Source organism: Lactuca saligna, chromosome 3 (assembly GCF_052625555.1).
Source record: "Lactuca saligna cultivar CGN05327 chromosome 3, ASM5262555v1, whole genome shotgun sequence".
Classification (NCBI taxonomy): domain Eukaryota; kingdom Viridiplantae; phylum Streptophyta; class Magnoliopsida; order Asterales; family Asteraceae; genus Lactuca; species Lactuca saligna.
In genome coordinates, this window is record NC_136419.1 from 65,055,158 (window position 1) to 65,074,971 (window position 19,814).

The window sequence follows — 19,814 nt, forward strand, 5'->3', positions numbered from 1 at the left end:
TTTGGTAATCCGTTAGTGAGATATTCCGTCGGTAATCCATTGCAAAAAGTATTTCCATAGGTGATCCGTTACTAATTACCGACGAAAAAATCCATCGCTAAAATTTGTCGTAGCCATCGGAAATCTGTTACAAACAATTAGCGAAAAGAATATACCGAGAGATTTTGCTCTGTTACAATTTTGTCGATAAAGAGTATTAGCGACGGATTACGGTAAGTTTTGGCCATCAATAATGCTCTTCATTGTAGTAGTGAACACTAGTTTTTTTTTTTCTTTTGAACATAGAGAACATTGTAGATATATTTAAAGATAGCCATAAATATAACTTAAACCTATAACAAAAGCAAAATATTTACTAAAACTTGGAAATAAAACTATGTATAACAAAAACCGGCCAGGTATATTTGTAATGCTTATAAAGTTCTGGCCCAGAAACTCTCGTTAGAGAAGTTCCCTTTCCAAAAAAAATGCTAATAAAGTTGCAAAATGCTTACTAAAAGTAGCCACACTTGTAACCTATTCATAAATATGGACAAATTTAAGAGTCAATTCCATTCACTACCAATCAAAATCATTCATTAGTTAGATACTAACAACCATCAAAATGTCTTCAAAACCTCATAATTAATCCACACACTGATACGACAAGAATCAGTTGCAATCAGGTCCTTCTAGTTTTTTTTAGCATTGCACTGAGCAATTATCTCATTCAATAAAAAGTGGCCCGACTACAATTTTGCATTCCGTTAATGAATAGATGTTGACCTTGCGAAATAATCGATCCCAAGACATTTCTGATGTGGTTTGCGAAAATTTTGGACACCATGTTGTGTAACAATCCTTTGATATAAACTTTAAATTTAATATTTGATATTAGCTTGGTTTTATCAGCTTTGTTAGCATTTTGATATTATAGTATTGGTTGAGATTTATTAGGTTTTAAGTTTTTGTGATCGGGATATTAAGTTTTGCTATCAAGATTTTAAGTTTTGCTAGCTTAAATTTGAAATGTGTATCTCTAAGAAGATTCGACTTCAAATTTTCGATATATGGAATTGTGCCATAGGTTCTTACTAATTTCAGAGAGGGGTTATTTTTTCGCTAAGTTTCTCGAAAATCTTCATATCAATTCCCGAGTTTTGTTGTACATTCTTCCACGACGCTATCCAAGTATGAGGCTATCAGGAGTGGGCGTCTAAAAGACGCGTGATGCTGAGTTGGCACCATCAAAGACGCGTGAACACCGCCCAAGGGCCGGTGTTCGTGGTGTTGCGTGGATGGAAAGACGGAAGAAGACGGAGCTTTCTATTGGTTTGCTTTTTTTCCACCGTTTGCCCCTTAATTTTGTTGCATTTTTTTTAATCCATTGAAGTAGAAAAGAAAGAAAAAAAACGGGTTAGTACCCGTTTTCCAGTGAAATCGGGTGAAGACGACGAAGTAAGATGGATATTATAAATGTTTTAATTGAAGTTACAAATTTGGTCCCTAAAATTCTGTAACTTAATTCTATTACACCCTTTCACTTTTATCTGAATTATATTAAACCCTTAACTATATATAATTATGTTTATTTAATTTTAAAAGTTAATAATATGTTTATTTGATTTTTTAGTTAGTAAAATGATTACTTATAATAATTTTTTTTATTTAATCTAATGTTTTAAAATTAAAAAAATATAAATATAAATGATGTGGATCGGTAACCTTTTTTGTTTTTATTTAATATAATGTTAAAAAAAATATGTTTTTTATTTAATATAAATGTTACAAAAGATAAAAATAAAAGTAAAAAAATGAATATTGTTAGTGGTGACCATTTCCAAGGTGTAGTGGGTTGGTGGTGAAGCTGATGTGGCGCAGAGGTGATACCATTTTTTCGGTGAGTTTGTAGTGACCACTCCACATAGCCTGATGGAAAATTAGTATTTACTATTTAAAATAGAATAATTATCTAAAATATAGATTAAATAGCACTTTTATAAAATTAAAGGTATGCAATTGCATATCCTTATTAGACGACACATCTGTCCCTGGAGCCTAGCACCTTGCCTGCACTAGCTTGAGCAATAAATATAAAAAAAATAAAAAATAAACTTAATTTTGCGGAAAAGTTTTAAGAAAAAAAAATCATAACAAATGTTTATATTTGGATTTGACTAAGTATATATGCACTAAGGATTTCACATGAGCATGACACGTGCGTAGCTGAATGACCACATTTGTTATTTTTGAATGACCGAGTTTGATGGGCATGTGTGTCCTCTCATTCATCCAGGACTAAAGCTGTATATAAGATCCGAGTTGCATGCCATTCCTAGTTTCATAATTAACGCTGAATCCAAAACTAGAGAAGCAAAGAAATGGAAAGGAGCAAATTAATTATAATTTCAGTCGTAGTTACATTGATTTGTTGTTTAGGGGTTGTGCAGGGGTTCACGTATGACGACAAGGAGGTTCATACGGAGAAGGGGAGGGCGGCTATGTTTGAAAGATGGAGGAGCCACCACAAGTTGGAGGAAATAAGCGTGGAAGCCAAAAAGAAGCAGTACAAGACGTTCAAGTCTAGACTGGAACATGTTCACAAGACAAACAAGGCCAACTTGGGATTTAAGTTGGAGCTGAACAGGTTTGCAGGGATGACTCTCGAAGAGATACATAGCAAGTTTACTGGATTGAAGGGTGCACCGCCGAATTCTTGCCCTGCAAAAGATAACTGCCGTCCTTGCCCGCCAAATGACAGCGGTTGCCCGGGCGGTTGTTGCCCAGCGAAGAACAATTGTTGTCCTGGGGGTTGTTGCCCGGCAAAGGATGGTGGTTGCCCGGGCGGCTGCTGCCCGGCGAAGGACGGTGGTTGCCCAGGCGGTTGTTGTCCGGCACTGGAAAGTTGTTGCCCCGGCGGCAGTTGTCCGGCAAAAGACAGCGGTGGTTGTCCGGGGGGTTGTTGCCCCGGCGGCAGTTGTCCGGGGGGTTGTTGCCCCGCAAAGGATGGTGGTTGCCCGGACGGCTGCTGCCCGGCGAAGGACGGTGGTTGCCCAGGCGGTTGTTGTCCGGCACTGGAAAGCTGTTGCCCCGGCGGCAGTTGTCCGGCAAAAGACAGCGGTTGTCCAGGAGGCAGTTGCCCAGCACAAGACAGCAGTTGCGCTGACGGTGGTTGCCCGGCAAAAGACAGCGGTTGCCAGGGAGGCAGTTGCCCAGCACAAGACAGCGGTTGCCCTGGCGGTGGTTGCCCGGCAAAAGATAGCGGTTGCCCAGGCGGCGGTTGCCCGGCGAAGGACAGCGGTTGCCCCGGAGGCGGTTGCCCTGCAAAAGATACCGAAACTATTTTCAAACCAATAGATAACACGGGCGGCGGTTGTCCGGGCGGCAGTTGCCCGGCGAAGGATGGCGGTTGCCCAGGAGGTAGTTGCCCGGCAAATGATGGAGGTTGCCCAGGTGGCGGTTGTCCGGCGAAGGATGGAGGTTGCCCAGGCGGCAGTTGCCCGGCGAAGGATGGCGGTTGTCCAGGCGGTAGTTGCCCGGCGAACGACGGCGGATGCCCGGGTGGTAGTTGCCCGGCGAAGGACGGCGGATGCTCGGGTGGCAGTTGCCCAGCGAACGACGGTGGTAGCCCTGGCGGTAGTTGCCCGGCGAAGGACGGCGGATGTTCGGGCGGCAGTTGCCCTGCGAAGGACAGCGGATGCCCGGGCGGTAGTTGCCCAGCGAAGGACGGCGGATGCCCAGGCGGCGGTTGCCCGGCAAAGGATGGCGGTTGCCCGGGCGGCAGTTGCCCGGCGAATGACGGCGGTTGCCCGGGCGGCAGTTGCCCGGCGAAGGACGGCGGTTGCCCGGGCGGCAGTTGCCCGGCGAAGGACGGCGGTTGCCCGGGCGGCAGTTGCCCGGCGAATGACGGCGGTTGCTCGGGCGGCAGTTGCCCGGCGAAGGACGGCGGTTGCCCGGCGAATGACGGCGGTTGCCCGGGCGGCAGTTGCCCAGCGAAGGACGGCGGTTGCCCGGGCGGCAGTTGCCCGGCTAAGGATGGAGGTTGCCCGGGCGGCAATTGCCCCGCGAAGGACGGTGGTTGCCCGGGCGGTAGTTGCCCAGCGAAAGATGGTGGTTGCCCAGGCGGCAGTTGTCCAGCAAAGGACGGCGGTTGCCCAGGCGGTAGTTGCCCTGCAAAGGACGGTGGTTGCCCAGGTGGCGGTTGTCCAGCGAAGGACGGCGGTTGCCCAGCAAAAGACGGCAGAGAGGCTACTGCAAGTAAGGACAACTGGTATTGGGATTTCAAGTATCGTAATGTCACTGACGTCCCTGCCGAGATGGACTGGAGAAACCATAACGCCGTTACCCGTGTGAAGAATCAAGGAATGTGTGGTACGTAACACCGGCCTGCACCTTTTTTTTTTCAAAATCTAATTCCAACTTTTATAAACAGACAACCCAAACAAGTTCATTTCAATTTAAAAAAGCAAAGATAATTATTTAAGGATTTGATCGATGCATGGTTGGGAATTTGTAATATTAAACGTACGTACTGCATGCAGGGAGTTGCTATGCATTTCCAACAGTGGATTCCGTTGAAGGAATCCATTCAATCGTAAATGGCGAGCTAATAGAATTATCACCAAAAGAAATTATCGACTGTGCTAATGTGGGCGGATGTAACGGAGGCTCACCTCAAGATTCTTTCAAATACATCGCCAATAATGGAGGTCTAACTACCGAGAAGAACTACCCTTACAAACCTGTCGTTGAGACTTGCACATTACAAAAGGTAATGCATCGATATTAATTAATTGTTGATTTCACGTGCATTTATTAGTTATATTGAGGGATTAATTAAAATTGGCATGCATATGCATGTGTTTGTGTCAACTTTTTCAATTATGACAGGCGAAAGATATCGCCGTAGAAATTCATGGATATCAAGACGTCCCTAGGGACGAAACTGATGAGCATCTATTGAAAGCAGTTGCACACCAACCTGTAGCTGTTTCAACGTCATGGGGAGATAATTTAGCGTTATATAAAGAGGTAACTCAAAACTCACATACATAATATGTATATTATTGTTACTTTAAAAACTAACAAATGCTACCTAGCTAGGTAGCACCACATTCTTTCATATTTTACTATATATATGGATGATAAGGTAACTAAGGTAAATAATTTAATAGGGAATTGTGCAAGGACCATGCGACACGACAGTTTTGCATTCAACGCTAGCAGTTGGATATGGTACAGACCCGGATGGAACCAAGTACTGGATATTGAAGAACTCGTGGGGAGAAGAGTGGGGAGACAAAGGATACTACAAACTCCACCGTGGAATTCCTGACAAGAAGGGAATGTGCGGCATAGCACAATTTGCTGCTTATCCTGTCATTGAAGCCGATAGTGGAATACATGCCTCACCTGGTGCAGTTGTTAAGAGTATTAAAGATAAAGTTCTTAAGACTATTAAAGAACTCTAAACGTACGTGTACGTATGCCCAACTTCATTTCGACGTCACTGATTCTCCATTCTAAATAATCGGTTGCTGACGCCGATCCGATTCAGACAACTATTAATTTTGTCTTATGAAGCTAGAGCAAACTGTAGAATAAAATAGCTTGCATTAATCCTCTGTTTTGAAGAATTACAATATAGACACACACTAGTGGGGACCACGCTATACTCCAGAGAACATGGAATGTGTGGCGTCGATTAGTTTGCTTTTGCTTGGTAGTTTTGGGTTAAAAATGTTGTAGCTTTTTGGGTTACAAATAAAAACGTGCTAATGTTTGTGGTTAAAAGTATAAGTATCGTGGTCATTTGGGATAATAATATATGTATTTTGTTTTTTCTTATGGGTTAATGATTTGCATCGTTCATCAATGTAGAGCATGCATAATTATTAAAGATTGGTAAAATATATTTGGTTCTCTAAAAAAAAAAACTTTGAAATACACACAATGCATCGCTTTTTGAAATACACGCAACACATAAGTTGATTGATCAGTGGTGTAAGTAATGTGGGTGTCGGTGCTATCAAAAGGGTGAGCCTTCGTATATCAAATTTGAAACTTGAATCCTGGATTCGTCACTTGCCGTCAAATATGAGTAACGGTGGTACGTTAAAGCAAAATAAAGTATGTTACTATATCTTACATTAAATGATTTGTTTGGAAAAGGTAAATATAAAAATGTCATGTTTCAAAACAACTCATTTTATTTTTTGTATAAATATGCCTATTAAATTCTATCTTTTTTGGTAATTACTCAAGTGTCGAGACCCTTGAAACTTAAAAGAACAGGAGCCATTTGTTTCTCTTTGCTAAAAGTATAGCAAAATGAAAAAACCATATGTTGCTGTTTTTATTTATATATTTTGCAGTTCAAAAAAAATATGGTTTGCTTTTGTTTTGGTTTTTCAGTCTCTTGACCAAGATCGTGTGCATCCGCATATATGGGAATTCCCTCCGGCTTTTGAATTTGTACAAGAAATCAAAAAACAAATTAACGTTTTAATCAGGGGTAATTCTTGTCTCCTAAAAAGGGTATTGTTTGATGTATGGATAACCGTCCGTTTCTCAAACAAAGTGGGTCCGAATACATCTTGCACGTCCACTTGAGCTGCACCTTTCATGTTCGCCAACGTCTATGGATCTGACAAGATTACAAGACAAACTGAATAATGATAATAAATTATTATCGTTCCTGAAATAAAAACAAAAAGTAATAATATGATTCTGCAAAAATACTGAAATAAAAAAATTCGTTAATTTCCCCACTCAACTCATGGTTGAAGCTATTTTGTTTGATATGCTCCAACACCAAGATTCAGAAGTCGTCACCGCTCTATACGCTAAAATTTCACCGTTCTTTGAAAAAGAAACCCCTGAAGCGTCCGCGAATAACAACGAAGACCAAGAAGCAGACGAATTCTTCCAATTTTGTTGTCTGTGGAGTTTAGTTATTTGCTTTGAAATTGGTTTAACAAATTTCAAGATTTTTTTTGGGTTATCTTTAATTAACTCTGTCTATTGGATTTCCATCGGAAATTGGTACTAAGATTAAATCGTTTATTTCTATTGATTCTCATGATTTCAAAAAAAAATTTGTTCTTCAAGGATACACAGGTTAGTTGATATGAAAAGGTTAATATATATGAATCAAACGGTAAAACTTGCAAAGATTGGATTGTTATTTCTCTTTTAAATAATTTGCATAAATAACTTATTGATTAGTTTTTTTATTACAGAATTTGGCAACGTGTGATCTGTTAAACCGACCAACTTAATTGGTTTGGGTTAGTTGGGTTTCTGCAAATTAACATATTTTTTTGTCTTTTCATTCCTCACCTGAAAGTTCTTTTTATTTCAATTCTTGACTATTTGGAACCAAGAAAAGAAGGTATTTAATAAAGTTTTTTTTATTTCCATTCTTGAACTGTTATTCAGGAACATTTTTCAAGCTTCCGTTGATGGTGTCGACTCATTGGGTGTAAGCTCTTTGGTCAGTTCTTATACTCTATCTGCTATATAATCAAAGTTCTATTTCTTCATCTTCACATAACATTGTATATCTGTTACATAAATCTGAACATGGTGTTGATAATATTCCTACTCCAATTGTTTTAATTGATCAAGGTTTAGATCCATCTATAACTATTGTACATGTTAGCCTTGTTGATCGTGTTGGTAGCCTCATTCATACGGTAAATGACAAGTATACTTAGTTTTTGGACCATAATACTCTTGTACTTTTGAACAAACAAATGTAAGTTATGGCTAATAACCTTAAATTTCTCATGCAGATGAAGGCGTTGAGAAATCTTGACTTTACATATAGCAAAAGGAATTGTCATAACTGAAGGATCAATCATTGAAACAAAATTCTTTATTAGTCGATTGTGAGTACGCTTTATAGTAATTGTGTGTCACTTCTACAAAACGATGCTCAGAATCTTGAACGTTTGCTTACCGAATTCTTTCCTTATATATGTTATTTGATTGATTGTTAAGATGCTATTAGTAATTTTCATAATTTTCGTAACTTTGATATAAAGTCGATTGTTAAGTCTTTAGCTGATTTCATGATTGATGCAGGTGTTTGGATAACAAGAAAACAAGGTGCTGGTATGATTTTTCAAGTCTTTTTTAAAAAAAAAAAAAATCTAATCAACTCACTCCTTTATAATTTCGATCGTCCAGAAACTAAAATCTATTTGTGATTCCAATCCAACCATGAATGATACGGGCTGTAGAGCTGTTGAAAAAACATTTTGAAGAAACTAGAGAACATGAAAACACAGATTATAGAAATGTTTTCCTGTCAAACTTCTACTAAAAGTCACATAATTCTGGGAACTGATCATCGGATTGCAATACATCCATTGGCTAAGAGGGTGAGAGAAGATCAAATTAAGCAAAGTAAGTTTTCCAATTATTAAGTTAATGCATAAATCATAATTAGACTTTTTACAAATTTGCCCTTGGTTTTGTAGTATGGAGTATGTATTCGGTTTATACAACAGTGAACTACATTGAAGATCTAGATGAAGTGATTGATTACAAGGGCCCTTTTAGTAAATTTTACCTATTATTTTAAAATAAATTCTTATATATATAATTTGTTATTGATTAAGAATGGAAATATAACATCAAATGAGGAAATTGATAAAATATTGGCCTTAGAGAAGGTTGAAAAAGTAAAGATAATAAATAAGCTTCCATTATTGTTTTTTGTTTTCTTCAATGCATTATTTTCAATGACTCATTTCACTGTTTTCATTTGTTTGTGATGATGAAGGTACGAGTAAAGCTGTTGACATTGATGAAAATGAGGTAATATATTTCGTTATGACTGTTATTATTATTATAATTATAATAAAAATAATAATACTTATTTTCATTTTTATATGTGTGTGCAAGGTTTATGTTATTTACAACGTCACAAAGATCAAGGTCCCCGTTCTTCTAAGTATAGGTAAGTTATTGAATTTCCATAATAGTAAAAAACTATTTACCATTGCTGCAAATACAAATAAAAAAACGGAAAGACACAAAGCGTTTCTTTTTCTATTGGTGCAGTTTTGCTGCTGCATGGTTATACTATGGAGTCAATTCAGATCATTGTCTATTGAAATGATCATTAACCCTAGTGAAACAGTACCTTTAAAATGTTTACAATATAAGGTTTATTTTAGCAAAAGGAAAGGAACAAAGAACATAGATAAACATAAAATATTTTATACTCTTGGAGGTTTTTATGTTTATAAATCTTTTCATCTCAACATAGATTTCTCTGTTTAGAAAATGTAGCAGCAAGACAGCTCCAGTGAGATTTTTTTTTTGAGTTTTTTCGGATAAGAAAGTAAAAATAAAATTTTGTTGTATCATTTCATCAAGCACTTGGTGCGCATCATCAAAATTAGTTTTTACCCATACTACATTCTATTAATAAAGGGTTGAAGTAAAAAAAAAAAAAAAAACCCTTATATTTTCCAGATTAAACCTTTATTTATTGTCTGAAAAAAAAACATTGAATTTTTTCATTTTCCCTGAATTGGCCATTTTAGTCATTTTTTACCAAAAACAATTGTAAAATGTGATGTTTTTTTACATAAAAACTTAAAAGTTAAGGGTTTCCTTGGAAGCATTAAGAAGGTTGAAGGTTTTTTTTTTTTTTGAAAAAAATAGAAAGTTGAGGTGTTTTTGGAAAAAAAATAAAATAATAATACAAGGCCTTTTTCAGGCAAAAAAACAAATTTGAAGTTTATTTCGGAAAAAACCCAAAATATCAGGGTTTTTTTTTTCAGATTAACCCGTTAATAAAAAATAACGTTATGTAACAAACAAAATACATTGCCTATAACAAAGTTTAAACTGATGGAGCTTATGGATGCCAAACCATCATACGATACCCTTATTGAAAATCTCAAAAAAGAAGTTGGGGTCGTTTGGATCACCTGAAACAAGAAGGAAAAAATTATGTTTCTTTTATTGTAGATGTGTTTCTATTATATGACTTATATTTTATGGAAGTGTGTTTGATGTGTTTGTGGTTGTGATGCAGGGTTGATTTTCCTCAACTTGCAAATCAATGGAGTTGGCCTAAGAACACTCCTCGAAAAGGAGTCACTATGAGTCGACAGAAGTCTGGGAGTGGAAGAGTTGTTGAAGCTTCTCTTTCATCATCTCCTTCATTGAAGGGGAAAAGAGATGTGATGGCTAAACATTCAGGTAAACTTCCTTCACTTAAAGGAATAGCAATTTGCTTTGTATATATCATCCTCCTTACAATTCTACTTTCTATAGCATTAATTCTTTACTTGTGTTTTTACAGAGGCAATGGACTTCAGAGATTGGTGCAAAAATGAATGTGTCAGGCTTCTTGGATCCAAAGGCCTCATGTATGTTGAATATGTCTTCATTAATATAATATTATGTTCTACTACATGATACAACTTAAAACAAGAGAAAATAAACTAACACAACACCAAAGACGCACATGATTCCCCTCTAGTTACTAATATTTTTTATATTATATCTATTATTAATGTTATAAATACAATTATTAATTTATTTGTATTATTACATTTATAAATTATTATTTTATTTTTATCACTATAATTATTTATAGACTTATAGTTATTATTTATTTATTTTATTTATTATTATTATTATTATTATTATTATTATTATTATTATTATTTAATATTTATTATTATTATTGTGATATATATTTTATATGTGTGTATTTACGTGTATATATTTTAGTGTGTATGTATATGTATGTGTACTCTATATATCGTATATGTCTATGCATGTGTATATAAAAGAATGATTAAAAATTAAATGAATATCATAAAATTTAATGGTAAATAAGATTATATGTAGGTTTATATGATGTATAACTTGCTGAATATATATATATATATATATATATATATATATATATATATATATATATATATATATATATATATATATATATATATATATATATATATATGAAGCCAAAGAACAATGTTTAATCATTCAAAAAAACAAATATGCAAAAGCTATCGTAGTTAATCTATAGGTAATTACTTACAGACAAGCGATGGATAATCGATATTCGTAGGTGATCGTAGGTATTTACCTACAAATTACCTACTATAGTTTTTGTATTTTAGATTTTTCGATGGTCAACTATCGTTTTTTTTTTCATTTCATTTTTTTATAGCATCACTATACTTTGATTACTTGGTTTCGACTAAATTATACATAAAATAAACGCATGTACAACTGGCTCCCATTACTCATTCAAACTTTTATCCTTTTTATTTTTATAAATGCATGGTATTTTCAATACAAAAACTATAAAGACACACGCATACATAAACACCCATATGTATGTATTATATTTAGTATATCATGTATGTGTATATGTATGTATTATATTTAGTATATCATGTATGTGTTAAATGATGGTTAATTGTATTTCAAGAACAAACATATATAGTTTTTGTATTGTGTATTATGTATAATAAAGGGATCTAACGGTTCACACAGTTTTATGTACATTTATATGATGTATAACTTGGTGAAAACAAAGTATTGAAAATATAATGATATTGTGAACAAAATGAAACGAAAAAAACAACATTTAACCGTTGAAAAATAGAAAATACAAAACGAACGTAGGTAATCTATAGGTAAATATTTAACACTCGGTTTCGAATTTCCTTGTTATTCGGAGCTTCGGCCCAATCTTTAGTGGTCATGAGGCCTAGGGCCTTAGGAAAGGAAGACTTCGGCCCTTATCGGGTGTGGGTGTTATGGTCTAAGTGATCCAAGTGTGCCTTTGCGTCTTCGGAGGTCAAGGGTATAATCGTAATTCGATATTTTAGGTCTTTTATGGATTTCGGGAGTTGTTTGGGGAGTTTTAAGGCATGGGTGTGTTGTTAGAAACATAGGGCTTCTCACTACCTTTCCATGGATATAAGGTTCGTTGGAAACAGACCAACGACGAAGAAGTTAGAGCCAAGTTAAGTTTAGGGTTGTAGGGTTTCCATGAGTACGCGGACGTACACATTTAGAACTCGGGGCGTAGAAGTTTAAATGGTCAGAGGTGGTTTGTGAGTATGTCGGGCGTACTCCCTTCAGAGCAAAACCCTAATTTCGGGGTTTCTACCCTATATAAACAACATTATAACACCCCTTTGGTCATTTTAAGCCATCCACCACCTCTTTTGACATACATAAAACCATAGATTGCATTGGGTAAGGATTGGAGCTTGAAAGAAGGTTCTTGGTGGTTTGTGTAAGAGAAGGAAAAGGTGGAAGACTGAACCTCTGGAGAAGAGCTTAGGGATCTAGTGTTAGCGTCTTCATTTCAAGACTTTAGAGGTATAAAGTCTCTATCTTGGCTACTCATTGAATAGATCTACTTTTGGGTTGGTTTATGGCTATTTTAGTCCCTTTGGCTTGGTCTTGAGCTAGGGTTGTTTTAGGATCTCAATCTAGTGGATTTGGACATTTTAAGGGTCCCTCATTCATAAAGGTGCAAACTTTGTGGAGTTTTTTTAGTTCATTCATGTATTAAGATGATCCATTAAGCTCTTTTGAGCTCTAGAGCCCCATTAAGTCATGTATGCTAGTAAAGTTGTCAACTTTACTTGAAAAGTGATCCATTAGAATAAGACTGGAGAGTTTGGAGCAAGGGCTGAGGTGATTAAGTTCTTAATGAGGAGAAGGGAGATTTTGGGGAGTACGATGTGTGTACCTATATGGTATGCCACGTGTACTGGCCTCAAAGGGCGTATGTTGGGCGAACCAGCTGAGTACATAGGGCATACTCGGTCAGGGTGAGTTTCTTGATTGTTGACCTTTTTGGACATTTGACCATTGACCAGAAGTTGATTTGGGCTTACCATTGGATATTTTAGGCCTTTTTAAATATTGAGCCTTCTCGGGGACAGGTCCTTGATGGAGTTGAGGCTAATTGGGATATTTGGGCCTCATTGGGTCTTGTGGTGTCATTTCGGGTTTGGGCTATTGTTTAGGCTTGTAATGATTGAGGTTTTGTTAGGCTAGCTATGAATATGTGTTTTGGTTTAGGAAATGTTAATAGGCTTCAAGGGAAGGCTCATGTGAGGGTTTGGGTTAAATTTGGAAAATTAGGCCACTAGTGGGCTTTATGGATCTTGTAGTTGGACCTTTTTGGTTTTGGGCTTGGGCCTCAGTTTTGTTTCATGGTGGGTCAGGGGTAAGATGGTCTTTATGTTGGGTTTTGAGCATTATAACAACCTTAAGGTGCACATACAACCCTAATTCTATGGATCTATGTCTTCTCTAGTTATACATGCAAAATTGTTTTCCAAAGCATGAAGGCTAAACTAACATCCAAAATTTGATAATCGAATCATAAGACTAGTTAGATTGTTTACCTCTTGGTATAGCTTGTTGTTTTTGTTGGGTTATGAGCATTCTAACACTCCTAAGTGTACATGCAACCCTAAATACCTTGGATCTATGTTTTCTCTATTATACATGCAAATATGAATATCCAAGGTATTATCCTAAACTAGCATACAAAACTATCAATATAACAAGATAGAATACATACCTCTTTGATGGTGCTTTTCTTCATGAAGCTTGAGTGCCTAGTGCCCTAAGTGTGACACCTCAAATGGTTCACAATCATCAAAACACTTAGAATAACTTAGAGAGAATTCTACACTTCATGAAATCGGCTAGCCCTTTCTTAGTCTCACTAGTGGCCGATTTTCCTCAAGAATAAGATGCTTATATAGTTATACAATTAGGGTAAACCCTAATTGTCATGACTTTCCATTTCCTTGGATCCATGGGTTCAAATACACCATGGAGCATCCATGGAGCATCATATGGGTTTTGGCCCAACTAGATAATCCATGGAGCATTAGCCCACTATACAAGTATGGATGATTTACACAATCAACCCATATATTTAATTAGTCTTCTTTTGATCACTCAATTAATGCTAGATTAATTCTTGATCAATACTAATTAAATAATCTCATCATTCTTATTATTAATATACTAGAACTTATAATATATTAATAATCATAAGTGTCTTATTTCTCTCATTTAGTCTATCCAAGTGCATGATGGTATGTAACCCAAATGGACCATGCCGGGTCGGGTCAAGTCTTACCAATTATAGTTATGGACTTAGACATTAATCCAACAGTTTTTGGCCTTTAAGAACTTAGCAACTCAAATGTGATGCATCTAATAAGTCACAAACACCACCAAAAATTGGATGACTTGAGAGAGAGGTTCCAACGCACTAAAAACGGCTATAGTATCTCTAAGTCAACTAGTCCCGAATTTTAGGCTAAGGGTTGTCATATATATATATATATATATATATATATATATATATATATATATATATATATATATATAGTGTGATATACAGAGAGTCATGGGTATTAGAGCCTTGGTTTGAGGGATTTGGGCATTCTCTCGAGTGTGCATGAACTCAAACCGTGGGTTTGGTGAAATTTTTTATAAAATAAACATTTAATTAAAAAGGAGTTTTCAAACAAAGAAAAGGGTGTGATGCGTGTAATCGGGTGAGCTAAAGTAAGTGGTTCCCAGAATACTAGTACACATTTATTATGATATGATTATGTGAATTGCATGCTAGATTAGGGCTAAGGATCTACTAAGTATCATATGATAAGGGAGATGCCTTTTATGTGTAATCGGGTGAGCTAAAGTAAGTGGTTCCCAGAACCATTGTTACTCATTTGGACCATTGCCGCTGTTACTGCAGCCGTTACAGAAGCTATCAATGCGGCGTTTTCCATTGATGGAGGCGGTGGTGGTGGAGGTATCGTGCCCGGTCTGGGTCTTAGGTTAGGATGCGGAGGCATCATGCTGCCAAGAAATAAATATAAAAGATTATAAGTTTTGGTGGTTGAGAGTTAAATGATAATTATTTAACTATATTTAATAATTCAAGGATTTGGTTTGACCAACACAGGACTTTGAGTTTGATTCACCAATGGAGTTTGAATAACAATAAACAAACTCATGAACTCGAATGAAATGCACAAATTTAACACACGAAAGAGGTATGCCCTATATATATTAAACATATGGTTGTGTTACATCCGAAGTTAGAGAATTTTGACCTTTCTAAAGGTCTCTGATTACAGAAAGTTAAAGAAGGTAAGACTTTTAACCGATGGTCCTATTCTATATCAAAATTTAGGAGTTAGGCGAGCGCTACTTGCTGCGTGGATTATGCTTGGAGCTTGACTCCGCGTGTGATTGTTTGGCTCCCATGAGACGCCTGTCAAAGGCAGCTTGTTGCTCCCTCAAATCTCTCATTTTGGAGAGAACTACAGTCATTTTTTCCTGGAGGGATTGGGTGTGGAGTTGAGCATTCCCTTGTAGCATGTCTAGGTGATGAATATCAACTGCGTTCTGTATCATCCTTATGGCAACCTCGTAAATCCGATTTGCTTGGACTCCGGATTGATAAGCCTGATTGGCAAGTTTGCCTACCACAACTGGGAGTGCTCGATTAGCTGAACTTCCTCCACTAACATCGTGGAAGTCCCGACACATACCGTAAGGAGGACGTAGTCCTTGCTGCTGGCTCCAATGGTGGATGTGTCTTCCCCAGACGGGAGTTGGTCCTTGAAATCCCATCCTAAAAGGAGGTCGAACCGATGGAGGTCGGACGGCTGGTGGATTGATTACCTCGGGCTCTGAAGTTGAGCTATTTGAGTCTTCCTCTTCCTCGTCTTCCATGGGTTCCTCCTCGGGGTCGTATACAATCCATCCTTCATTACCTTGGTTGGGGTAATAGGGGTCGCCGGGGTGATGAAATCCAGCCATTGCGTCTATACGTGAATAGGATTAAGAATTGACTATAAGCTAAAGCACGTAAAAATTACCCTTGAGTTTGACGGTTGACGATACCCAAATACTCCCATAGTATTTAAATTTGTATGTTTTATACTAGTGTTTATTTTTGGTAAGTTTTGACTTGTTTACGACCATTCCTCGACATACGTTAGTCCAATCTCGGATAAATATAGTTGATCAGGCTATATTTGTCCCAAATCCAATTACATATTTCGAGGCCTAATCGTAGTGTCCAACTTGTCTTAATACTTTTTGTATAGTTCTAACCATGAAAATATATTGTTGTATGCATGTATTTTTACTTTTATGGCGCAAAATAATCTAAATTAAATGAAATGAGGTTTTAAATGTAAAAACGTTTTGTCAGAGAGTTTTAGTCCCTTATGCATTTATAGTTTGTATATCTTATGTGGTTCCATATACTTAGTTCACTATAAACAATACTCTGACACCAATCTGTCACACCCCCAAACCAGAACGGCGGAATCGTTTGAGGGTGGATGACTTCATGTAGTATCGAAACAGTTGAATACATAGTAAAGAAATCAACACAACCATCATATATATAATTTAATAATTCACATTGTATAAAAGTACTTGTTTCAAAAGAAATTACAATATGATGTCAAAATGAAATTAAACTAACGCCGCAACATCCTTTCTTTAAAAGTTGTAGTTTACCTGTATTACTGAATCCCTGAGAAATACAAGTGGTTTTGAAAGAGTAGGTCAGTATTTAAGCTGGTGAGTTCATAAGTATTTAGTGACAATGTTTGTATGAAATAGAATGAAAATGGTTTGTACATGTTTAAATGTTCCTAGAAAATCCTGTATTTTCTACTATAGTAGATGGTAGTTTAATTGTTCCAAAATTGTAATGCAATAGTGCTTTTCATGCCTAAAATAATAGGTTTATGTATAAATCGTTAAGGCATTTGAAAAACCCCGTAAATCAATGTGTTTTTAATACTCCATGTGAGTCTTATAACCATACTATTTGACCAGGATGCCTATAACAACGTTCTTCAGGCGTTGGAAAGTTATGATGTTTGTCACCCCAGGCCTGTCGGCCTAGCTATAGCTAACAGCTTAGGTGCGGGATTGTCAATCCTGTATAGATCTATACACAAGTATCACGCTCCCCCTACAAGGGATTATGGTATATAATACAAGACTTAAAATGCATACTCGAAAGTACGTGAAATATCTCACAAAACTTAGTATAAAACAGATTTACGTATGAAAATGTCCCTTTGTTCTTGTGTATGAAAATATCTCTTTGATGTAGTGTTTCTAGTATGTACATGTTCATGATTTTCTCATAAACTATACCTATTATAGTTTTTCAAAGTGTGTGCTTCGTTCGTATAGTAAATCCTAGTGTAATGCTCACTTGTTATGTAAAGTATAACATTTAAAGTGACATAAATGATCACATGTACTTAAAGTATAAATAAAGTGTTTGATTCCTATATATATAAACATGTTTTATTTCCAAAAGACAAGATGTTATCAAGAATATATATTGCATAGTAAAGTTCTCATGTAGTAGTTATGAATCATATATGATTTTCTTGATAAAAAGAGTAGATAGTGAAACTTTAGGTTACACACGATAATAACTGTGTGTTTACTTGTATCCCCCCCCCCCCCTTTAAAAGTGTATAAAAAGCATTGATAAAACATTTGAAAGTGTAGTTTAGAAGGGTATGAACTCAGTTGATAGATTGAAGAAAGTGAGATGAAAATCGAGCAAAACTTCGACTTGGAAAAGTGGATTTTCTCGGGATTCTCGGGAATCTCGAGTGTCTCGGGAGTGTAGAACCTTCCTTCGGAACTTGAGTGTGAAAACCGGGGATTCGGGAGCTTAACATTAGAGTTTCAGCACGAGAGATAGAAGAATGGAGCACCTAAACCCGACACCCTAAGAGTTCTATTTATAGGGGTGGATTTTGTGTGCCACGTCGTGGGGAGCAAATCCTATCCTCTTCCACAATCATATCATCTTCCATTGACAAGACGCCATCAGTCATGTTGCCACGTCGCGGCCAACTGTGCCACTTCGTGGCAAGCCTGACAGCCTCGGATTTCGGGTCTCGAACTTGTAAAATCCGTAACTTTCGCGTACGAGCTCCGTTTTCGAAGTTCTTTATATGCACGCGTAGGTGAGAATATACTCTACAACTCTCGATTAGACTTCGTCGGCTAATTTTTATTTTATTTTTAATTATTGTTTTTAAAAGGCCGGACTTGGAAAAGTCCGTTTAAATTCCATAACTCCTTCATCCGATGATCATATTCGTCAGAATTTTTACTGTTGCGCTACTTTGGTTGAGATCTTTGATTCTTATTTAGGTTGTTTCGGTCAAAAGTCTCTCAATCTCTAATTCGAGTTTTTAGCTGTCTACTGCTATATCCAGATCTTGGAAAAATCATAACTTCCTCATACGAAGTTAGATTTGGACGTTCTTTTTATGTAAGCTCACGGTTTAATGATATCTACAACTTTCATTTAGATAATTAAAGCTAAAAACTATTTTATTGAAACTTCACATTTTTCGTTAATCGGTGTTGCCGGTTTTGTTGGAAATCTTAGAATCATCATAACTGTATAACTCGGATTTTAGTGTTCTTAGTATTTCTATAAACCTTGACACAATATCTAGCATAGTAGATATCCCTATAGAGAGTTTTGTACATTTTATTTTCGAAGTTAATTTCATTAATTCAAAAGTGGTTACAATACTTGACTTTTTAGGTCATTACATAGAGGCGAAATATCGAGTTGTCACAACGGTGCTCTAATTCCATGGGAAGATGACATGGATTTCCAAAAACCAACCTAAATGGAGACATACCTATCGGGGTCTTGTAAGCGGACCGGTAGGTCCATAAGGCATTATCAATCCTCAAAATCCATCCTTTCTTTTCGGATTCACTATTTTCTCAAGGATGGACTTCACTTCCTAATTTGAAACCTCCACTTGATTGTTTGTTTGAGGGTGATAGGTGGTAGAGACGCGATGGGTTACATTATACTTCTTTAATAAATCATCCATCATCTTGTTGCAAAAATGAATTCCTCTATCACTAATCAAAGTCCAAGACACACCAAATCTCACAAAGATATTAGATTTTAAAAAGTCGATAATCCTTTTTGGCATCATCCGATCTTTTGGCTTTGGCCTCAAACCATTTAGAGACATAGTTAACCGCGAGTAAGACATAAACGTTGCCAAATTAGACAGCAAATGGGCCTATAAAATCAATCTCCCACGCGTTAAAAACATCACAAACAAGGATTGGATTTTGTGGCATTTAATTCTATTGCTAAATGTTCCCCATCCTTTGGTACCATTCACAACATTTACAAAACAAATAACAATCGCGCAATATGGTTGACCAAAATAATCCACACTCAAGAAATTTTCTCTAAGTTTGGTTAGGTCCGAAGTGTCTCTTACAAGCAAATTCATGACAAAATTGAAAAATGGATTGTTGTTCTTGTTGGGGCACACATCTCCTAATGATTTGATCGGGACAATGTTTCCACAAATAAGGTTCATCCCACACATAGTATTTTCATCACTTTTCAATTTATCTTTCTAAGCACGAGTGAATGTCTAGATATACCTTTTTGTGACCAAAAAGTTAACGATGTCGGCATACCAAGGAATAGATTGAAAATGGAAAAAGAAATGATCATCCGGAAAATCATCTCTCATCAAGAGAGGAGTTTCATTTGAAGTGATTTGGCTTAGGTGGTCGGCAAAAAGGTTTTCACATCCACTCTTGTCCCGAATTTCCAAATAAAATTCTTGTAATAGTAGGATCCATCGGATGAATCTTGGCTTAGAATCTTTCTTCATCATCAAGTACTTGAGAGTCGCCTGATCCGAATGCACAATGACTTTGGTACCAAGTAGATATTTCCTAAACTT

General features: G+C 36.6%; 2 protein-coding genes across 6 annotated transcripts; both read left to right on the plus strand.

Annotated features, from left to right (window-relative positions):
• The first annotated feature begins 2,339 nt into the window (after positions 1 to 2,339).
• Positions 2,340 to 5,849, plus strand: LOC145036731 (uncharacterized). The gene is made up of 4 exons (XM_078985199.1): positions 2,340 to 4,350; positions 4,521 to 4,750; positions 4,870 to 5,010; positions 5,154 to 5,849. Exons 1-4 carry the CDS (start codon positions 2,361 to 2,363, stop codon positions 5,448 to 5,450), a joined length of 2,658 nt encoding a protein of 885 aa, XP_078841325.1. The 5' UTR covers positions 2,340 to 2,360; the 3' UTR covers positions 5,451 to 5,849.
• Positions 5,850 to 6,724: 875 nt separating this feature from the next.
• On the plus strand, positions 6,725 to 10,480 carry LOC145033726 (protein PLASTID TRANSCRIPTIONALLY ACTIVE 12, chloroplastic-like). 5 transcript variants are annotated; one of them, XM_078982284.1, is made up of 10 exons: positions 6,725 to 7,474; positions 7,609 to 7,676; positions 7,776 to 7,871; positions 8,068 to 8,097; positions 8,173 to 8,391; positions 8,466 to 8,521; positions 8,771 to 8,805; positions 8,893 to 8,947; positions 10,037 to 10,203; positions 10,307 to 10,480. In XM_078982284.1, exons 5-8 carry the CDS (start codon positions 8,262 to 8,264, stop codon positions 8,939 to 8,941), a joined length of 270 nt encoding a protein of 89 aa, XP_078838410.1. In that variant the 5' UTR covers positions 6,725 to 7,474; positions 7,609 to 7,676; positions 7,776 to 7,871; positions 8,068 to 8,097; positions 8,173 to 8,261; the 3' UTR covers positions 8,942 to 8,947; positions 10,037 to 10,203; positions 10,307 to 10,480. The 5 variants fall into 5 exon arrangements, with proteins under 5 accessions (XP_078838410.1, XP_078838408.1, XP_078838406.1 ...); XM_078982282.1 differs by lacking the exon at positions 8,466 to 8,521 and having other exon boundaries at positions 6,725 to 7,268; positions 7,420 to 7,474; XM_078982280.1 differs by lacking the exon at positions 8,466 to 8,521.
• The last annotated feature ends 9,334 nt before the right edge of the window (positions 10,481 to 19,814 follow it).

Coding starts and splice junctions, on each gene's coding strand:
- LOC145033726 (XM_078982280.1), top strand. CDS start 8,262: ATGAAAACACAGATTATAGAAATGTTTTCCTGTCAAACTTCTACTAAA. Junction 8,392..8,770: donor AGAAGATCAAATTAAGCAAA/GTAAGTTTTCCA, acceptor GTGATGATGAAG/GTACGAGTAAAGCTGTTGAC. Junction 8,948..10,036: donor CCCCGTTCTTCTAAGTATAG/GTAAGTTATTGA, acceptor GTTGTGATGCAG/GGTTGATTTTCCTCAACTTG.
- LOC145036731 (XM_078985199.1), top strand. CDS start 2,361: ATGGAAAGGAGCAAATTAATTATAATTTCAGTCGTAGTTACATTGATT. Junction 4,351..4,520: donor GAAGAATCAAGGAATGTGTG/GTACGTAACACC, acceptor TACTGCATGCAG/GGAGTTGCTATGCATTTCCA. Junction 5,011..5,153: donor ATTTAGCGTTATATAAAGAG/GTAACTCAAAAC, acceptor ATAATTTAATAG/GGAATTGTGCAAGGACCATG.